The 20,808-nt window shown below is 35.2% G+C and overlaps 1 protein-coding gene and 1 long non-coding RNA gene across 23 annotated transcripts in view; one reads left to right on the top strand and one right to left on the bottom strand.

The window, feature by feature from the left end:
• Positions 1-20,808, top strand: part of LOC141453943 (phosphatase and actin regulator 2) — a 365,561-nt gene that overhangs the window by 204,506 nt on the left and 140,247 nt on the right. For 10 of the 16 annotated variants that reach the window (XM_074127585.1, XM_074127588.1, XM_074127597.1 and 7 more), the window contains one exon: positions 844-870. The exons of the other annotated variants lie outside the window; for them this stretch is intronic. In XM_074127585.1, coding sequence (XP_073983686.1) covers positions 844-870 — 27 coding nt within the window. The remainder of the gene's footprint in view (positions 1-843; positions 871-20,808) is intronic. 16 annotated transcript variants of the gene reach the window in all.
• LOC141453951 (uncharacterized) overlaps positions 1-20,808 on the bottom strand; it is a 52,188-nt gene that overhangs the window by 2,302 nt on the left and 29,078 nt on the right. Inside the window, exons 3-6 of one of the 7 annotated variants that reach the window (XR_012458329.1) lie at positions 14,306-14,404; positions 12,856-12,971; positions 7,098-7,293; positions 331-1,409 (exon numbers count right to left, since the gene is read on the bottom strand). This is a non-coding gene — a long non-coding RNA (uncharacterized lncRNA). Of the gene's footprint in view, positions 1-330; positions 1,410-1,699; positions 3,626-6,764; positions 7,028-7,097; positions 7,294-12,855; positions 12,972-14,305; positions 14,405-20,808 lie in introns of those variants that run through there. The other 6 variants (XR_012458326.1, XR_012458327.1, XR_012458328.1 and 3 more) reach the window with 6 other exon arrangements.

The following is a 20,808-nucleotide window of genomic DNA, read 5'->3' on the forward strand; positions in this document are numbered from 1 at the left end:
CCCGATTTGTGGAAAAACAACACACTGGTTCTCCATCAAGACAACGCGCCGACTCATACTGTATTGTCTGTCAAGACGTTTCCAGCCAACTGGGAGTACAACATCCCAGTTTTAGGCCCAACAGCCTTATTCGCCTGACCTGGCCTCATGTGACTTTTATCTGTTCCCCAAAGTCAAATCTGCATTAAAAGGAACACGATTTCAGTCCGTTGGAGCTGTGAAAGAGAAAACGACATGCGTCATGCAGGAGCTCACAGAAAAAGACTTCCAGCACTGTTTCGAACAATGGTAAATTCGCATGGAGCGCTGTAGAGATAGGGGAGGGGTGTATATTGAAGGTGATAATAACTAAATATGTATAAATTTAAAATAAAATGTTTTATAGCAATAGTCTCGTTATTTAATAGCCACACCTTGTAAACATTTATAGGCATGGTGCAGCCGATAAACACAATAATTTGTATGTCAGAATGCATGTTAAATCAAAATATTCACGTTTTCAATTATAAAGAAGTACGAACTTTAAAAAATGGGATCCTGTTTTTAACCAACGACTTATAAAAGTAAATTGGCGAACGACTTTTTTTTTTTTTAAACAGGTGTGATGACATTTGCAAACACTCTTAATGAATATTTTCACTTTTAAAAACATTGCTTCAATTGAATTTTAAGGAATCTTTAAATTAGGTCTTCTTTAGGTTGACCTTAAATAACTTCTTAAATGCTATCGAAAAAGAAAACCTTCTAAAAAATTTCAGAATTGGGGAAATATTATTTAAAAAATGGTTTACATATAGTCCTCCTCTCCAAATTTTATCTAATACTTGTTTTTTCTTTTTCTAGGTAAGTGTGATGGCAGTGCATCAAATTGTAAGTTCATAACATTGATATTTTTGTTTTTTTTAATTGCATTTTAAAATTTGGCCTTTAAAAACCTAGCTCTTTTTTTTTCTAATTCACTTTTAACTTGATTTGAAGCAGCAACTGTTGATTTAAGTTGTATTTTCTCTGAGGATGGGACAGGAACTGACTCCAGTTGGTGTTGGAATTAATTAGAATTTGCGCTGAATTGCCTTATCTCTTTGGGCTGTAATTATTCTCTAAAAGATTATCCTCAGTTAAAGCCCAGCCAAATTATGAATTCAGACATTTTTTTTTTTTTTCTTGAATAAAACTTGATTTTATTTGGTAGATTTATATATTTTTAAAGAAAATCTTTTAATTAAAATTTACAACTGCAACGAATGTTGCAATAAGCAAATGTGATATAATATAACAATGTCGTGACTGAAAATAGGAGAAGGCACCCAGTGGCGACACTCCATTAATGTGAATAGATGCACTATATTGTTCTTATGATGAGAGTAGATCGCGGGGCCATCTTCTCTTCAATCTCCTTGAAGGATTACCTGGTAATGTGGAAGAAGATAAGTGTTCAATTAAAGGATTAGGATGAACTGCTGTAAAGGAATGAAATTTTAAGAAACGAGTTTTGGTAAGGTCATCAATGAAAGGGATTTTGAGGTCCTTATGAATGGTGAGGTTAGAAATATCGAACGGAGCGTTAAGTAGTTTTCGTAGTATTTTTGATTCCCCATACTTTGATGCCGTATGATCAAACAGTTATAAGAGTCTTTTGTTATGTAGGTTAAGTTTCGAACGTTAGTCAAGTAGTCTGGCGAGAAGTTTTGTAGCGGTGGTTAGTTTCTTGTCTTTTCAGTCTAGTATGGGGGATTCCATGTCAACCGTTTGTCTAGGTACAGTCCAAGGTAGCGTACTTTGTCCACAGTTGGTATAAGTACGAGGGTCGTTTAAAAAGTGCGTGCAAAAATAAAAACTACTTAATTTTTTGGGGTAAACCGTTTTTATTTTTCAACATAGTCTCCTTTTAGGTTTATACACTTCGTCCAACGCTGCTCTAGTTTGTTGATCCCTTCCGAATAATAGGATTTGTCCAAGTCTGAAAAATAGCCATTCGTTTCTGCAATCACCTCCTCGTTTGAATAAAATCTATTTCCCGCCAGCCATTTCTTCATATTGGGGAACAAATAGTAGTCCGAGGGAGCCAAGTGTGGAGATTAGGGGGGATGTGAAACGAGTTGGAACCCTATTTCCATTAATTTTGCGACCACAACTGCTGAGGTGTGAGCTGGTGCGTTGTCGTGATGGAAAAGGACTTTTTTGTGGGCCACTCGTGGGCGTTTTTCTTGCAGCTCGGTTTTCAAACGGTCCAATAACGATGAATAATATGCACCTGTAATAGTTTTACCCTTTTCCAGATAGTCGATGAGGATTATTCCTTGCGAATCCCAAAAGACAGTCGCCATAATCTTTCCGGCCGAAGGAACGGTGTTCGCCTTTTTTGGCGCAGATTCCCCCTTGGTAACCCATTGTTTAGATTGTTCTTTGGTCTCAGGAGTGTAGTGATTACCAGTAATGAACAACGGGGCTCCTGTGCATCTGTCCTCTTCAACAGCAATCCTCTTCCTTGTACAGATCTGGTGCGCTACCTTGGGCTCTTTATAGGACAAAAGACTCACCTGGAACCCACATACTAGACTTGAAAGACAAACAATGACAAAACGTAAAGCGAAACTGCTTTACAGACTTCTTGGACGACGCTCCAAATTACCCATTGAACTCAAACGCTTAATATACAGTACTATTCTCAAACCTATGTGGACTTACGGACTAGAGCTGTGGGGTTCAGCCTAACCTACAAACATACGGACTGTACAGACATTTCAATCAAAACTCCTCAGACAAATAGCTGACGCTCCTTTCTACGGTGACTAACCTCACACTTCACAACGACCTCAACATCCCTTTCGTACACCAACTCGCCAAGACTAAATATCAAAAATTCCATACTGCTCTCTCTACTTGCTCAAATCCTCTTGTACAGTCTCTCGCCTCCTCTGACATCCCTAACAATCCTCCTCGCCGATTGAATCGCCAGTGGACCCGCGACTTCCTTACAGTCTGAAGAACTAAATTTCTTTATATCCTGTAGAGAGTGCTACCACGGGGTGGTTTCTCTCATCCTGCTCTTCACATACCAATTAATCTTAGTACTTCCTGATTTACTTATTGTATGTATGTATATACAGATTGTAGATAACTTAATAAATTATAAAAAAATAAAACAAGATTCTGATACAAAATATATGTCTCTAAATTTATTTAAATTCTACAGATCGTTGTTAAAAAGATTGGTTTCAATATGAAATAGTGCTTGATTTCTGTATTCAGAATGATGTAAATGTATGCAAAATAGAAGCTGTAGTCACTACCACCAAGGAGATTTATGTATAAGTGTTAGCCATGGTGTCGGTAATGACCTCTGAAACGTATCCAGGCCCTGGTGTCTTTGCCAAGGGAATGGAATTAGACATTCAGACGGAACTGACATGCTTGTCTTCACTGCTTGAATCTCTGGCACTGAATCTCCTCCCATCCAAGCACGATGTAAGAAAACAGTATTTACCACTGATTCTTCGCGAACGGGACTAAAAGTTTTTTTGTTATGCAAACTTCTATAGTTTACAGAATGATTATTTCTTTGATTTCAACGTTGGGTTGGTGATTACTGAGTGATTATTCATTGTCTTTGCTGCAAGAGTGTCTGCAACAGCGAAATTACGGGAACGATAAGTTTTACATCAACGAAGTGCATCAACTCTAGTTTTAGTATACTTTTACTCCCTCTTAGTCTTCTAGAGGTGTTGGCATTACCAGATTATCACTTTTTTTTATCGGTTATCGCTTAAAATACAAATTTTTGGACGGCCCTCTGAATTCTGAAAAGCGGTTTTGTGACAAATTGGACTGCTAAGTATCACACCTCAAAAAACGGGAAAACGCAGAAGGTTCAGAATTGATATTTCGGATTAGTGTCACAATTTGACCTAGCAATAAGATTTTAGACTCAATTTCGTCCCTCTAGAAGAGCCAGAATAGTGAATTTATTTTTCGGCTTTTGTGGATTCTCCGTGGTTCTTTCTGGCTCCAACGATTTTTACCTCAAACGTTGCAGGCACGTTGCAAACATGTATTTCTATAAGTTTATTGGTAAAAATTTTACCCCCAGATAGTGGCTTCTACTTGCTTCCAGAATGCGGTATAGTTGATCGCCTGTCACACTGACCGCAAATGTTTAAATAACTAAATACATTTAATGTGCTTGGCTTGTAACCCATACATTTTTATATAATTATACTGGAATATCTAAGGTTAAACAAGATATAATAAAGTTTACAATAGTAAGTTTGCAAACTACAATAGAATTTTGCAATATTTACAATCCAGAAAGTCAGCAGCACTCCCTGACGCGTTTTATGGCTGTCATCACTGCATGGCCGCCATTCACGAAATCCCAGTGTATGTGCAATGAAGCCAATGTACATTTCATCTTCTTGTAATGCTTATAATACACTTGTAATATTCTTAAATAAAAATAATAATAATAAACTAAAATAAAAAACACATTTTGAATTAAAATGCTTTTGGGCGTCTACAAATAATTTTTAATAATTATTTAAACATGGCCAAAAAAAAATCACGACCCTTATCACCCTAATTAGACGTAAAGCCATTATGATAAATTAATTTGGCCTCCCCAGCAGGGAGCGATTATCATCACTGGTTGCAAAACTTTAAAATTGCATAATCAGTAATTGCAGTTCAGCTTAATACAGGGATCCTTAATTAAATATAGTTACATCCCTCTTGGGTTTATCTACGCATTTCCAAAACTTTTTGGAACTATTAACTAACTACTAGCCAAGCATTAATTTAGTTTTTTTTATTAAATTGAATTGGCCTTCAATAAATAAGATCCGCTAGTTTTTCATTTTAAATAGAACACTTGTGATAATAATTAGAATTTATTTGTTTTAATAGACTCTAATTGAACTAGATCAGTGAACCTAGTGGAAGAGATTCACTTTTAATTGATAAAATGATTCATTTTTCTGGGCTCCCTAATCTCCTCACTTTGATTCTTTCGATTAAACTCTTTTCTCTTTAATTAGTTTCTCTTATAGCTGCAGATTGTTAACAGAAATTTCGGATTTTTGAGAATCTCAGAAGTTTTGGTTAAGTGGAGCCCGAGATTGGTCGCAGAATAATACCAGTTAACCTGGAGTCTCTCAATTTACTGACTCAACATTTAAGTTCTTTTGATTCTATTTGTTCTGCATTTTTGGAGAAAATTTGGGAATTTTATCCATCTTAGCAAGCATATTTATGGTATCCGGAAATCGGTTTTAGAATTTAATGTCCATAAGCAAGGGTATTGCCAGACAAATAAAGTAAGCGAAGTGTAAATCTCTGTACCAAACTAATCTGCCTCTCTGATCAAGAATGAAATTCTAATAAAAATTCGCGTTTCGACGGATAAAATCAACGATATTGTGAAGCACTATGGACCTAAAAGCCACGTCTTCAAACAATTGTAAAGTTTTTTGTAAGTAAAGAGGTAAAAAAAATTGCCAAAGTGGTTTCTTTTTCAACATTACGCTTTTTCTTGCACTTTTTGTCAATCTACTCTTGTACAACCTGTCCTACTGGAACAATTATTACAATATTACAGAGGTTTTCGTAAACACGGTACTATTGTTGCATACAAGGCTACGGTTAGAGGTGAGGCAACATTCGGGAAATCGTGTAAGAGGCTAAGATAGCGGAAGGTGCCGGAATACCATCTTAACCTGTAAATGATGAGGTAATCCTCCAGTCAGGAGAATACGGAAAAAACCCATTTCCTTGCATGGTCGGCGCCTGAGACTAGTCTCGACTGGTGGAAAAGCTCTGAGAACTTTGACAGAAACTTTATAATTATTTTTTTCCCTGGAAAGCTTTCGTCATCTCCAGGGCTTTCCCTGATTAATTAAAGATTGCACATTTTTTTTACATAGTAGCTAGTAATTAACACTAATTTTTTTTACTGCGTTAATTAATGATTATAATCCCTGGATTTGACCTAGTTCTAGGATTCAAGAAATTGGCCTAAATAAATAAATATAAACATAAATTCCTAAAAATTGCATTACTTTTTGTAGTGACAAATATAATATAACCAGTTAAGCACGGAATTTAGTTTTTAACAAAACCCCCCACAGTGTGCGGAATTAAAATCAGACAATGACGTGTATATACGTCGAACGCAGGGCAAAAAACAACCAAAAGTTTACAATAGTCGTAATACTCACTGCAAGCGACTTTTTCTGCAATCTCCTGGGGCTTGAGATTACCAGAGCATTCTGTGCTCATTCAAAAATCTTGCACCGTCTTCACGTATGCATTGCTCTAGTTAACTAGGGACGCAAGAGCTTTTTATACAAGGAAGAAAAGAGAGCTTTGAATTCTGTGCAAAATGAAATCATGCTTGGACTGAGGTCTGAACCTCTATCTAAGGTAAAAACGGCATTGCCCAAGAGTTGAGAGCTTCTATTTGTGTGCGTAATTCCGAATCTCTGATGCGGAGACCAAACATGGTACCAACCACTTATCATTTGGCTGACTCCCACCGCAGTTCTATTGGTAAGATAAAGGAAAACATCCTACCAAATAATATTCTTATTGTATTTTAGTAAAATTTCGAGTTTTTATCGTTTAATGGCAATTTTATATTTTTCACAACGAGTATACACGTCGAACGCATCGTAACAAAGATTTGGTTTGACGTGTATACACGTCGAACGCGCTTATCTTGTTAATAAAAACCTTTAAAAAAGTAAAAAGTAAAGTATTGTTAAATGTCTATTTTTGGAAATATTATGCATTTTTTTTTAACATTAAGGCTTTTTCTCCTGTAAGAATAATGCAATTTTAATTTCCATCAAGTACTTGTAAAAACAGTTTCCATTTTCTTATTAATTTTCCTACGGTAATTAATTATTTTTCAAACGGTTTGACAACGTTGTGTAATACTTTAAATTACAAAGCAGATTGTAATTTTCTTTAATAATGAATCATGATGTTAATATCAATTACTCTTTAAATATCCCAAATCTTTGAAGGTAATCTAAAGAAAAAAAGAATTCGATAATGTTCTCTGATACGAGCTTCTTAACGATATTTTAATAGTTACTTACTTGGCTTTAACACATTAACCCTTAATGACAATCTTTTTATTGGTACTATATCGTCCATAACTGATAAGATGCTACAAGCACGGTTGACTTGATTTGTTGAAATAATAAAAAAAAAAGAAGCGGATGGATGGCCGTCGACCGTTTGCATTGTTAGATTAAAAATTTCTCATTGATGTGAAATTTTCAGCAAAAGAAACTAAAAAAAAGAAAACAAACGGTGAGAATTTCAAATAAAACTCTCCATTATTCTTAAACAATGAAGAATAAAAGATGGAAAAAATGCTTTAAACACTATAAATAAAACAGGTTACTATCAGGTGTATATCTCTGATGATTACAGGAGTATTGAAATGATTTGCAATAACCCCAATACTAGTTTATAGAGAAAATAAACAAATCTGGTGTTCATTCTTTCCAGATTCTCTCTTACCATAAGTTGTGTATATTTTATTGAAGTTAAAATTATATTAAAACTGTCCAGTAGGACAGTTGTATAAGGGTTGATCGTCAAAAACTGCACGAAAAAGCGTAACGTTGAAAAACACCCAACTTTGACAATTTTTTTCTCTTTTTCTATAAAAGATCAAATTCCCAAATTTTCTTTATAATAGGAGGGGTACCCAAAAAAAACCGGAATTATTTTTTAAAAGCTATTTATTTACAATTTTTTTACAGAACAACCTTATCCCCTTCAAAATACTCTCCATTACAACTAATACATTTGTCCCACCGGTGCTTCCACTGTTCGAAACATTTTTTGTAGTCATCTTTAGAAATGGCTGACAGCTCCTTCTTCGTTTTTTTCTTGACCTCTTCAATGTTGTCAAATCGGTGACCTTTCATGCCCTTTTTCGTGCGTGGAAATAAGAAAAAGTCGCACGGAGCCAGGTCAGGCGAGTAAGGTGCGTGGGGCAGCGGAACCATGCCATTTTTAGCCAAAAACTGTGTAACAGAGATGGCTGTGTGTGCAGGTGCATTGTCGTGGTGGAAGAACTAGTCTCCTGTTTGCCACAAATCGGGTCTTTTTTGGCGAACACTATTGCGCAATCTTTTCAAAACTTCCAAATACAAGGTTTGATTGACGGTCTGACCTGGGGACAAACTCTGAATGGACTACGCCTTTGGCATCAAAAAAGTAAATCAGCATTGTTTTGATGTTTGACTTGACTTGACGACATTTTTTTGGTCGGGGTGAAGATGACGTCTTCCATTGGCTCGACTGTTGCTTTGTTTCTGGGTCACAACCATAGCACCATGACTCATCACCAGTAATGACCTTTGACAGAAAGTCTGGATCAGTTTCAAGCTGTTGTTTCAAAGCACGACATGTTTCAACTCGATGTTCTTTTTGATTGTCAGTCAGAACTCGAGGAACAAACTTGGCAGCAACCCTTTTCATCCCCAAATCTTCCGTTAAAATTCGCTGAACCGAGCTCCAAGATAACCCACTACTCTCTGACAGTTGAGCAATTGTCTGTCGACGGTCTGTGAACACCAGCTCTCGAATTTTTTCAACATTTTCGTCGATTCGGGCAGTTGAGGACGTCCAGAACGAGGTTTGTCATCAATCGACATGTCGCCATTTTTAAACCGAGTAAACCACTCGTATACTTGAGTTTTTCCCATAGCGTCATCTTTGTAAGCTGTTTTCAACATTAAAACACTTTCAGCAGCATTTTTGCCGAGTAGAAAACAAAATTTCAGAGCTGCACGTTGTTCACTTAAACTTGCCATCATAAAAAACGAAAAAAGAACAAAACAGCGCTGGTAAAAACAATCACTGCAGATGAACAGAACAAGCCAGGCAGACAACACAGGCAGGACTGAACTGGCAAGGAATTGCGCTATACACGTCTAGCGGCAGAAATGCGTACTACATAAGCTCCATGCGCGGCAACGCAATTCCGGTTATTTTTGGGTACCCCCTCGTATAGGGCAAATCCTCGTTTATAACTGTATTTTTTTTTGCAACAACATAGATTAAATAGATTTCGAGTAAAACTTTGCCAAAAATGGGCGAAACCAGCATTTTCAAAAATTGGTCTTGTTGTTGTTACCTTTTTTGTAAACAACGTAGCGCCTAAACGCGCGAACCAATTTTCATTAATGAGGTGTAACTCGATTCGGAATTTTGTGTAGATTTACCTTTTAGGGGCCTCGACGCTTTACATCGAATTGGAGAGGAGTTAGCCCCATGTATGTAAAGCCCCTCTCCAAAATTATTATTACTAATAACTATGTAAATCTTAGCACGATTTTGTTAAAATTTGGTAGAATGAAAGGGTTAGGGCTCCCATACGTAACAGTATAGCGAAGTTCTGCTCTTACATCTATTAAGAGGAAGTTTTGCAATCATTTCAAATTATCGTCGCGTGAACTGAGATTTTTCGTTAATGAAGGTGTCATTTGATTCAGAATTTCATGTAGATGTGCCATTTAGGAGTCCCGAGGCAGTACATCTACTGGATGAGGAGTTAGCCCAATGTATTTCTGAAAGTATAGTTAAAGTCAATATTGCACAATTTCGGTGTAATGACGTATTACTGTTGATTAAAGAAGGAATATTGATTAATCAAATTAAAAAATTACATATTAAGTCATCAATGCCACATATCTATTGAGAAAGCACGTTGCTTTCACTAGTAAATTCTAGTTAGCGTATTGGAATCCAACGCAAAGATCCTGGGTTCGAATCCAGCTGCTAGCCCTCTGATTTCCTTTTGCTAGGAGCTTCTTACACCTCACTGTTCGGTGATGGACAGTGCTGTCTGTATCGAGAGAACACTTTCCGGAGGCCGGAGCACACTGAAAAAAGCTCCTGGCGCTAATAATCTTAGATACTGACGCGCCTTAAATTAAAAATAACCTAATTTACCTCATTGACTCACCTAGTCAAACACTTCTTTAGGGGAAAGTATGTTTCAAGTAAAGGACAATATGTATTCAAGATTTTAATCGTTTCCGAAATGCTAACTGGTTTCTATTTAAATATAATAAATTTTGAATGTCAAGGATTTGATAATAAAATTTGGGAATTTATTTTAATTTTTGTGTTGACACAGTTTAGCTTGAAATTGTGGAATTTTATTTACTAGCTGCGAATAAAACTGATCCTTATCAAGACATCCTTCCTTTTCTAAAAAACAAAACAGAAACAAATATTTCGAGCTTTTGCTAGAAATTGGTAACTTGATGTTGCATTGCTGAAAACTTTAATGTTGAGGTTGTGTACTAATTGAATCAGTTTTAGCTGCAATGTTGCATGTATCTTAATAACATTTAGCCTGGAACTGCATTCTGACAGAAATTTAATTGTTATTACAGATAGAATAAGCTCATATTCCACCGTTAAAATAATAGAGCGATGAGGAAAGATAGATACTATAGTTTTCCTCTATCGTAGTGAAATCGGAACAAAACAAAATCGATATTGAATTTAATTCTCAGTTTAAATTATCCGGCCGAATTAATTTTTATTGCCAAAAAGAAGTGGTTTTAACAAAATTGTGTGTCTGTCTGCAGAAGGAAAACTTGGCAGCAAGTAGAAATTTGATATATCGCCTACTGAAGATGAATGAAGATTTGGTCTAAATCGGTGAACATAAAGTAGAGGAGAAGGTGGTAATTTGGGACCGGGGTTGGAATTTGGGACACCCCTGATTTTCGTGAAACCAGTAGTGGCTATCTGTTAGTTTTTGGTGCCTTACTACTCTTTGGGGTAGGCTTGGTCTGCTGCAGAAGGCAGCGCCGTCAGCCGAGTGGCAGCTTTGTCCAAGAGAGGACCGTGTTGTTTTTGTCAGTGCTAAAAAGTTTTCTTAAGGTTGATTTTCCTCCGCTTTTGGTTAATACCGAGGAAAGTTAGAATAATTTCTCTTAGACATTAAAAATGTAGAAAGTAGAGAGTTTTAAATGCTAGTATTATGGATTTCAAAAATGAATGTTTAGATTGTTCTTTGGTCTCAGGAGTGTAGTGATGTATCCATTTTTCATCCACAGTGACGAAACGATGCTTAAAGTCATGCGGATTCTTCTGGAACAGCTGCAAACCGTCCATGCAACACTTCACACGATTTCGTTTTTGGTCAAGCGTGAGCAATCGCGGCACCCATCTTGCGGATAGCTTTGTCATGTCCAAATGTTGATGCAAAATATTATGTACCCGTTCATTTGAGATGCCCACAGCACTAGCAATCTCACGCACCTTCACTCTTCTGTCATCCATCACCATATCATGGATTTTATCAATGATTTCTGGAGTAGTAACCTCAACAGGGCGTCCAGAACGTTCAGCGTCACTTGTGCCCATATGGCCACTCCGAAAATTTTATGGTCATGGGTGATGATATTAAAGCTGTAAGGGAGAAAAAACTTGCTATTCGATAAGCTGCACTTCACTTCAGGGTCCTGCATCGCCTATTATCAAAACAAACAGGTTCTGAAGACTTTTTGATGTTTCAGTTTCATCAGGTGAATCGGGTTTGTCCACACCTCCTTAAAATTCGACACCAGATAATGAAGATGCGGATTGCATTTTTTTGCAGAGAAAAGTTCAAGAACTCAGAAAGCTAGCAGAAATGTGAATTGAGTGCATTGTTTGTTGTCGTTGGGCTCACATGGAATGCACTGCTTGTGAAAAGGAGTCATTTGTACGATAATTGTGTAAAATATAGTTTTTTATGGCATATTTAAGGCTTATTTTTTACAATTCATGGAGAAACGAGAACATTAACTATAATTATTATGTGTGTCCCATATTACGACCACACTTTCTGAAAACCCAATGTGGGCACCAAGACAGACTTTTTCAGTGTAACTCCACAGACCCCTTGCTGTGATCCACTCAGGACTCCAAACTTACAAAGACAAGTAATGTATGTCTTTATGATTTTACTTCAGAGTAGATTTTAAATTCTGTAGTGTTCAAAATATGCAAGGTAAAAAAAGGCTCTCCCATATTACCACCTTCTCCACTGCCACTGATCTAATAATACTGAGATCTCTGCATCTCAAGACCTCCTTTAAAAGGGGAGCTACTCCAGTTTCAGAATATTTAATTCAGTAATTATAGTTTTTTTAAATTGAATTTACCAATCAAAACTTAGAACATTAATCTAGAAGAACGAGTACGGGATAAAAGATGGTATAAATTAGAGAGGATTGTTTATGTTTGCGTGACCAATAAAACGCTCTGGTATGACTTGCTAAAGATTAGGTAATCAGTGGAACTGTGTTGGTGCTAGACAAGGGAATTGTGGCCATACGTGAGCCGCCTAAAACTTCATATTAGCCGGCAAACCACCCGCACAGCCCCCAATACAGATCTACCACTTCTACGTAATAGACAGGACAAAGAGTATCTACTCTCCATTTACTAACCATAGATCTTCTTTGCCACAACAGTTTGTTTACCTTACAGATTTAATTCCATTAATTGAAACCACTGATTCAATTTGTTTTATGTTGTTAAAATTTGACTAGGCGAGAGCTTTTACTAATTTACTTTAGCTTACACAGTATTAAGAGGCTGTATGGCAATCGCTTAACTTTTCCTGAGTCTGAAGTACGGTTGCAGATTAGGTCCTTCTGATCTAGGCATCCTAGTTTCACTCAATTTCACAATATTTGAGGCATATTCATTTCTTAACTAACTTTATGCTTTTCTTAACAAAAACTTCGCATTACTAGCAGGTGGCATACCCAAACCCCTAGTCAAAAACTGCCCTAAAATTGAATTTAAGATTAAGAGAACATAGCTAACCTGTAAGTAGTAATAGTATCGTATTTATTCTTGATGTATCGTGCTGGTCGTGTTACAAGCATTTAATCATAGTTACTTCTTCTGACACTATAACCTGTTAATTTTATTTGATTTCCCTAAAATTGATTTGAAAAGGGTTTTGGATTAGAGCGATAAGTAAGTTCTAAGCTTATTCATTAGCTCTTCACAACCTGTTAATTCCAAAAGTTTATTTTGTAGTTCAAGGAAATCTGTGTTTCATTCACATTATTTAGCATATTTTTTTTTTAATTTACTAAAAAATAGCCCATAGTTCTAAACTCGTTAAACGAAAATCCTTTCTTTCGAAATTGGTACCTAACACTCATTTACTCATATACCATTTTCTTCTTTTTATTTTATTTTATTATTTATAATGTAAATTTTATATTTTTGAATATAGTTCTTAAATTAATTAATTATTAAATTACAAGTTTGCAAAAAATGGTACTGGTTTTTATGTTTCTGATCAATTATATTCATATGGTAGGTGAATTCATTTCATAATGCCGACGATGTTTTGACGCTTGTTTTTTGCAATTAATCAGAGATTTCGGCATCAATTTTTAAAATAACCACTACTCATGATATACCTTTCGAAAGGTGATTGTATGTAGATGTTTTTCATGCGGAGTGTACGTTTAAAACATATATAATATTTTTGAGAAAAATGAAGTCAAAGTTTTTGGAAAAAAATAGAAACTTGCTATTTCTTATGTTTGGGCCGAAAAATGAAACACTTAATATTATCATTTTGAAATATAAATTAGCTTATTTAAAAGGAAATTTAACCTTCTTTCTAATGAGCTTATTGAAATTGCTGTAGCTTTAGTAGTTTGAGAAATCTAGACAACTGTTAGCTAAAAAGTAGTGATACCTTGAAAAAAAAATAAAATTAAAAATATCTATAAAACGGAGCCAAATCGAGCCATAGTTTATATAGAGTTTTTTGTTGCAAATGATGCCCAGAATCGTCTCTTGAAGTAACGGTAGTCTTAGGCTGAACACCCTGCATATTTAACTAAACCTTTGAAGGGTATTTCCCATTTACAGTTGATGATTGGAGTATTAGTGATGGGATTGTTAAAAACAGTTGATTTAAGTGTTTTGTTAGCTCTTGTAGGCTAACGAGTCCTCATAGATGGGCGCCACAGAAGCCGAGCGGTTAGAGGCGAGATCCTCAAAGCTAATGTGTATTGTACTTTTGGGTTCGATTCCCGGTCTAGGGGCCTTGGATTTTATTTAATATTTAATGTGGGAATTTATTAATCGCCTCCGCCTACTAGACCTAATTTGGTAATTGGTCACGTAAAGCCCTAAGAAAGAAAGCCCCTCGAGAAAAGCAGCCTAAAATTAGTAAATGAATGTTTTAATAAAGATAATATGAGTTTAATGGCATTTTTCCTTGATTATTTAATGCACATATACTTACTATCTTTACACCATTTTTATATCCCGCATTATTTCTGAATGAAAAAGGTCCCTCCTCCAATTCAAATGGCTCTTCTCCCACTTCTTCTTCTTCAGTTTACTGCAGAGAAAAACGGAGATGAGAGAGAAAAGAGATTAGATAGGACGCAGGCCCGGCTAATTGCAACCCACTTGCCGAGATTAAATACAAGCGCCTCATTTAAATCATTTTGTATAATCCCTTGAAGAAGTTTTTACATTATTTGATAAAACAGAATAAAACTGTGCAATAATTTTAAGCTTTTCACGGCCTTTTTTGTAATAAATTTACCTCAAACATTAATGTATCATAAATATTTGAATCAACATTTGAATAAACAATAATGGATGGCTTTAAACTAAAAGATTTTTTAAACTGTAACTTGAAAAAATCTGCGAGCAGCACTTACTTTTTGTTTTGTAATTCGTATTAGAATTTCCATAGGCTCCAAAGAAGGGAAAGTTTTCGGGTCACGCACCTGGGGATTAAACCTCAGGTTTGCCATCGACCTACCAACAAAGCTATAGCCATTCTTCAAGATTTTTTTTTATAAGAGCGTCTTATAGAAAGAAGTGAAGGTTCTCTGGGTCTACGTATTTTTTCAGGATTAATGTCCAATTACCAATTAGATGACGTGGACGAGGGCGGAAACATCTTTTTCCAATTAAAAGTTTCATTTTTATCCCCCCCCCCAAAAAAAACATAAAAAATAGCTACAAACAGCATTCGATCTAGGAATCGATTTTCCTATAAATCCATGCTTTTTTTACCATGCTTATGGAAAAAAAGAGAAAACCATATTTAAAAAAATGGAAATTAGTAGATAAATCTTTAGTAAAAATAAGAATACTTATCTAGTTATTTATATGAGTAAAGAATGAAATGACGTATTAGTTGCCATTGTTACTCCTAACTAAGAACGGTACCGCTTGCTATCAGCCTATTACACATGAATGGTCGCGTAAATGTAATCACCATTCATACGGAAGAATAAAAACATACTTCCTACAGTAGTACCAACTGTATTTGATATTGAAATCTTAACCAATTTAACCAGAATCGTAGATACATACAATTCTAGATTTATCTTCTCTTTTTTTAATATTATGATACAGTTTGTTTTGAATGACTACATATTATGAAAGCTTTTCAGAAATAAAATTTACTTAAAATTTTAATGATTTGAGTTTTACATTTCGTTCAAATTTCGAATCGCTGTATCTCCTGTCGTAATAGTGTAATCACCGCGAAAATACATTCAATTGTAGTACTCGTTTACCTCTACAATTGTGCACCATTCCAACTTTCTAGCAGTATTTTTGAAGGAGATATTAGGTGTTGAAGTTTTGGAGTATTGCATTTCGTTCAAATTTCGAATCGCTGTATCTCCTGTCCTAATGGTGTAATCCCTGCGAAAATACATTCAATTGTAGTACTCGTTTACCTCTACAATTGTGCGCCATTCCAACTTTCTAGCAGTATTTTTGAAGGAGATATTAGGTGTTGAAGTTTTGGAGTATTGCATTTCGTTCAAATTTCGAATCGCTGTATCTCCTGTCCTAATGGTGTAATCCCTGCGAAAATACATTCAATTGTAGTACTCGTTTACCTCTACAATTGTGCGCCATTCCAACTGTCTAGCAGTATTTTTGAAGGAGATATTAGGTGTTAAAGTTTTGGAGTATTGCATTTCGTTCAAATTTCGAATCGCTGTATCTCCTGTCCTAATGGTGTAATCCCTGCGAAAATACATTCAATTGTAGTACTCGTTTACCTCTACAATTGTGCACCATTCCAACTGTCTAGCAGTATTTTTGAAGGAGATATTAGGTGTTAAAGTTTTGGAGTATTGCATTTCGTTCAAATTTCGAATCGCTGTATCTCCTGTCCTAATGGTGTAATCCCTGCGAAAATACATTCAATTGTAGTACTCGTTTACCTCTACAATTGTGCACCATTCCAACTGTCTAGCAGTATTTTTGAAGGAGATATTAGGTGTTAAAGTTTTGGAGTATTGCATTTCGTTCAAATTTCGAATCGCTGTATCTCCTGTCCTAATGGTGTAATCCCTGCGAAAATACATTCAATTGTAGTACTCGTTTACCTCTACAATTGTGCACCATTCCAACTGTCTAGCAGTATTTTTGAAGGAGATATTAGGTGTTAAAGTTTTGGAGTATTGCATTTCGTTCAAATTTCGAATCGCTGTATCTCCAGTCCTAATAGTGTAATCACCGCGAAAATACATTCAATTGTAGTACTCGTTTACCTCTACAATTGTGCGCCATTCCAACTTTCTAGCAGTATTTTTGAAGGAGATATTAGGTGTTGAAGTTTTGGAGTATTGCATTTCGTTCAAATTTCGAATCGCTGTATCTCCTGTCCTAATGGTGTAATCCCTGCGAAAATACATTCAATTGTAGTACTCGTTTACCTCTACAATTGTGCACCATTCCAACTTTCTAGCAGTATTTTTGAAGGAGATATTAGGTGTTAAAGTTTTGGAGTATTGCATTTCGTTCAAATTTCGAATCGCTGTATCTCCTGTCCTAATGGTGTAATCCCTGCGAAAATACATTCAATTGTAGTACTCGTTTACCTCTACAATTGTGCACCATTCCAACTTTCTAGCAGTATTTTTGAAGGAGATATTAGGTGTTAAAGTTTTGGAGTATTGCATTTCGTTCAAATTTCGAATCGCTGTATCTCCTGTCCTAATGGTGTAATCACCGCGAAAATGCATTCATTTGTAGTAGTCGTTTACCTCTAGAATTGAGCACCATTCCACAACTTTATACAAGTATTTGTAGTCGTACCAATCTAATAGATATAGATATAATTTTAAGCGGCTTTTAGTTTTACCCTTTTAATGAATTTCGTAAGTGACCCACACGTTCATTTGGGTCAATTTGTAGTGGTGCTTAATCAATGACCATATGTTAATTGTAAACATGACGATATTTTAATTGATATTAGAATTTATTTGATGATTAGGTTTAATGTTTTTTGGAGATTAATCTCATAAATAATTAATTGTAACTAAAGAATTAAAATTTGTGATTGTGCAGATCGCAATTCTAGGCATGAAATAATTATTCGTATTTTAAGAAAATAATTAAGTTAGCTGGATATTATTATGGTTGGTAATTTAGTCGCTAGGATCGCTATTTAGATGAAAATCTGTCCTTCTTGTGCCCGCAGAGCGATTTATTGGCGGAAATAAAACCCTTTTTGTAGCCACCAATTGCCATACCAAACCTTAATTCTGTTCCTTACGTAATACTATTTACCCATAATAAGGTTTTTTCTTTACTGTGTACACTCCTTACTTTATTAGGGGGTTTTAAGAATGGGATGATCTGTTGGTTTTTTTAAATTTTTTAATGTGAATTAGAATCAGTGAGAGAAGTTATGATTATAAAATTGTGAAATTATTCAGTTTTATGATTTATTACCGGATGGCTGTTTATGATTGGCCAATCTTCTTTTGCTGTTTTATTTGTTTTTAAGTTCTTCTTAGAGAAATTTCTATCGTTTTAAGTACAATCAGTCGCTAAATCAGTGGTTCTCAACCGTTTTTATTTTTGTCGCGGCACACTTTTAACATTATCAAAATTTGGCGGTACACTAACTATAAAATAAGTTTAAAAGTATTTTACTAATCCTTAATACACTGTGTAAGATAGTTTATTTTTATTTTTAATATCAAATAAAATTATTTTATAATTTTATTGGGGGCGTTTATTTATGGTACAATCAGCGCGTTGGCGCGATAAGTAACAGTGATAACAGAGTAACAAATGATAAGGTAACGAGTGGAGAAGTTACCCAGTGGTTACACTCCCAAATATTAGGAGTTAGTCACTCTCTTCACTTGAGAGAAGATCACGAGTCCACTGTCTCTTAAAGCGTCTTGTCGGGTTGTCAGGAAGAGTTCTAGAAGAAAGATTTTTAGCTAGAGGATTTATATGAGATTGCAGGTTGAAGTGGAGTTTTCTGTATCTTGTTTTAGCAACTTGAGTGACAAAAGGAATGTTAAGGTCAGTGTGTATAGTCAGGTTGGAGACATAAAAAGGAGCGTGTACAATAGTTCGAAGTATTTTAGATTGAATCCTTTGGAGATTGGAGCGTTTGGCTGAACCCCACAACTCTATTCCATACGCCCAGATGGGTTTCAAAATAGAAGTATAAATCAGTCTTTTGTTGTCCAGAGAGAATTTTAATCTGTCGTTTAAGAGTCTTTTAAGTTGTCGATAGCGTCTGTTCAGTTCTGTTTTTTTAAGTCTAGTGTGGGGGTATAAAATAATATGTACTACAAAAACTACAGTATATGTTTATTAAGGGATTAATTACAAGTTAATAATAAGAATATTTTTAATGAGAAATTTGAGCTTGATGTTTTTTGATAATTTCGTTTATATTTGGGTCGTATAAATGATAATGCTACTCTCATATCGTCTTCTACATTTAATATATAATTTTTATTGTATGCAATTCTAATATTTGGTTGCAACTGCCTCGACTCTGGAGAAGCGAAACAAGTCAGTGCTTTTGATATAATGGACTGCAAAGTCCAGTTCAGTTTAACAACTTCTTGGGCTTCTTTCGTCCATTCAACAATAATAACTAGCTCATTTCTTCGTAAATTCGTAAAGTAAACGTAGTAAAGTAATGGATATTTTACTGGACCGGCTTTGTATCCAACTATCAAATTAAGTGTCGAGAACGGAAGCGATTAACAAACATTACTACAAAGTTCTCATATTAACCATTAAATAAAATCCATGGGCTAGAGACCGGGAATCGAACCCACTAAACCAACAATACATCATTAGCTTTACGGGTCTTGCCTATAACCGCCCGGTTACCGTGATGCCTATTTCGTACCATGTTAACTCGTATGTAAATTCAATTATCAATCCTGATTAGGGTGTTTCAAAAAATGTTGACTTTTAAATTTTAAAGAGCGCCGGGCGGTAAAATCAAAGTTCATTTAAAAACAAAAAGTTTCGTCCGTAGTAGAGCGAAATCGATTAATATTTAGAGGTCGATACCATTGATCAAAAGATTTTTGTTTTACATTTTTTTATAAAAAATTTTAATTAAATGTTATTAGTTACTAATGATATCAGCAAAACATGTAATTGTACAAAGTTTATTTAAATATAATCTGCAATAAAGACAACGCAGTTGGAACCATTTTGATGGCCTTTTTATTTTCAAAGTTATGAATAATTAAAGAAGTTGTATTTAAAAAAATATATATATTAAGAAAAATATACATTTTTGAAAAATTTCGATTAATTAACGTTAAAATCACTTCATTTTTTACGTGTTTCGTACAGAATTTAAAAAACAAATAATTTTGGTTACTGAAACGTCTAAATTAGGGAATATTTTGCATTTATTGTTATAATTTGAAATTAATTGATCGACAGTAAATCCTCATTATTGTAATTTCACCTTGATTGATACTAAAACTATTTCTATCATTTACTATAACATTGTTCCTCTCCATGAGATTTTAAATATGTTTTTCCCCCTAATATAAAAACCCAAAACATTGGACTAATATACGCCAAAAAAGATGAAGAAGATTTTTCTTTTATCTAAGAGAATGAATGTTGAAAAGAGAATATTGATCTAACAAAAGAGATACTAAGAAATTTATTCAACACCAAGTTGATTTCTTTGTTTATATTTCGCTTAGTGCATGCTTAGACAAAAAGGTCAAGCAATTTTAATTGAAGTCTGTTTAACATTAGAATGTCAAGTACGTTCAGAATCTCTGGATGTACGAGGGTCGTTTGAAAAGTGCGTGCAAAAATAAAAACTACTTAATTTTTTGGGGTAAACCTTTTTTATTTTTCAACATAGTCTCCTTTTAGGCTTATACACTTCGTCCAACGCTGCTCTAGTTTGTTGATCCCTTCCGAATAATAGGATTTGTCCAAGTGTGAAAAATAGCCATTCGTTTCTGCAATCACCTCCTCGTTTGAATAAAATCTTTTTCCCGCCAGCCATTTCTTCATATTGGGGAACAAATAGTAGTCCGAGGGAGCCAAGTCTGGAGAATAGGGGAGATGTGAAACGAGTTGGAACCCTATTTCCATTAATTTTGCGACCACAACTGCTGAGGTGTGAGCTGGTGCGTTGTCGTGTTGGAAAAGGACTTTTTTGTGGGCCAATCGTGGGCGTTTTTCTTGCAGCTCGGTTTTCAAACGGTCCAATAACGATGAATAATATGCACCTGTAATAGTTTTACCCTTTTCCAGATAGTCGATGAGGATTATTCCTTGCGAATCCCAAAAGACAGTCGCCATAATCTTTCCGGCCGAAGGAACGGTCTTCGCCTTTTTTTGGCGCAGATTCCCCCTTGGTAACCCATTGTTTAGATTGTTCTTTGGTCTCAGGAGTGTAGTGATGTATCCATGTTTCATCCGCAGTGACGAAATGACGCTTAAAGTCCTGCGGATTCTTCTGGA

The sequence above is a fragment of the Rhodnius prolixus genome, unplaced genomic scaffold (genome assembly GCF_049639745.1).
Source record: "Rhodnius prolixus isolate KJV_2025 unplaced genomic scaffold, Rpr scaffold_9, whole genome shotgun sequence".
NCBI lineage: Eukaryota > Metazoa > Arthropoda > Insecta > Hemiptera > Reduviidae > Rhodnius > Rhodnius prolixus.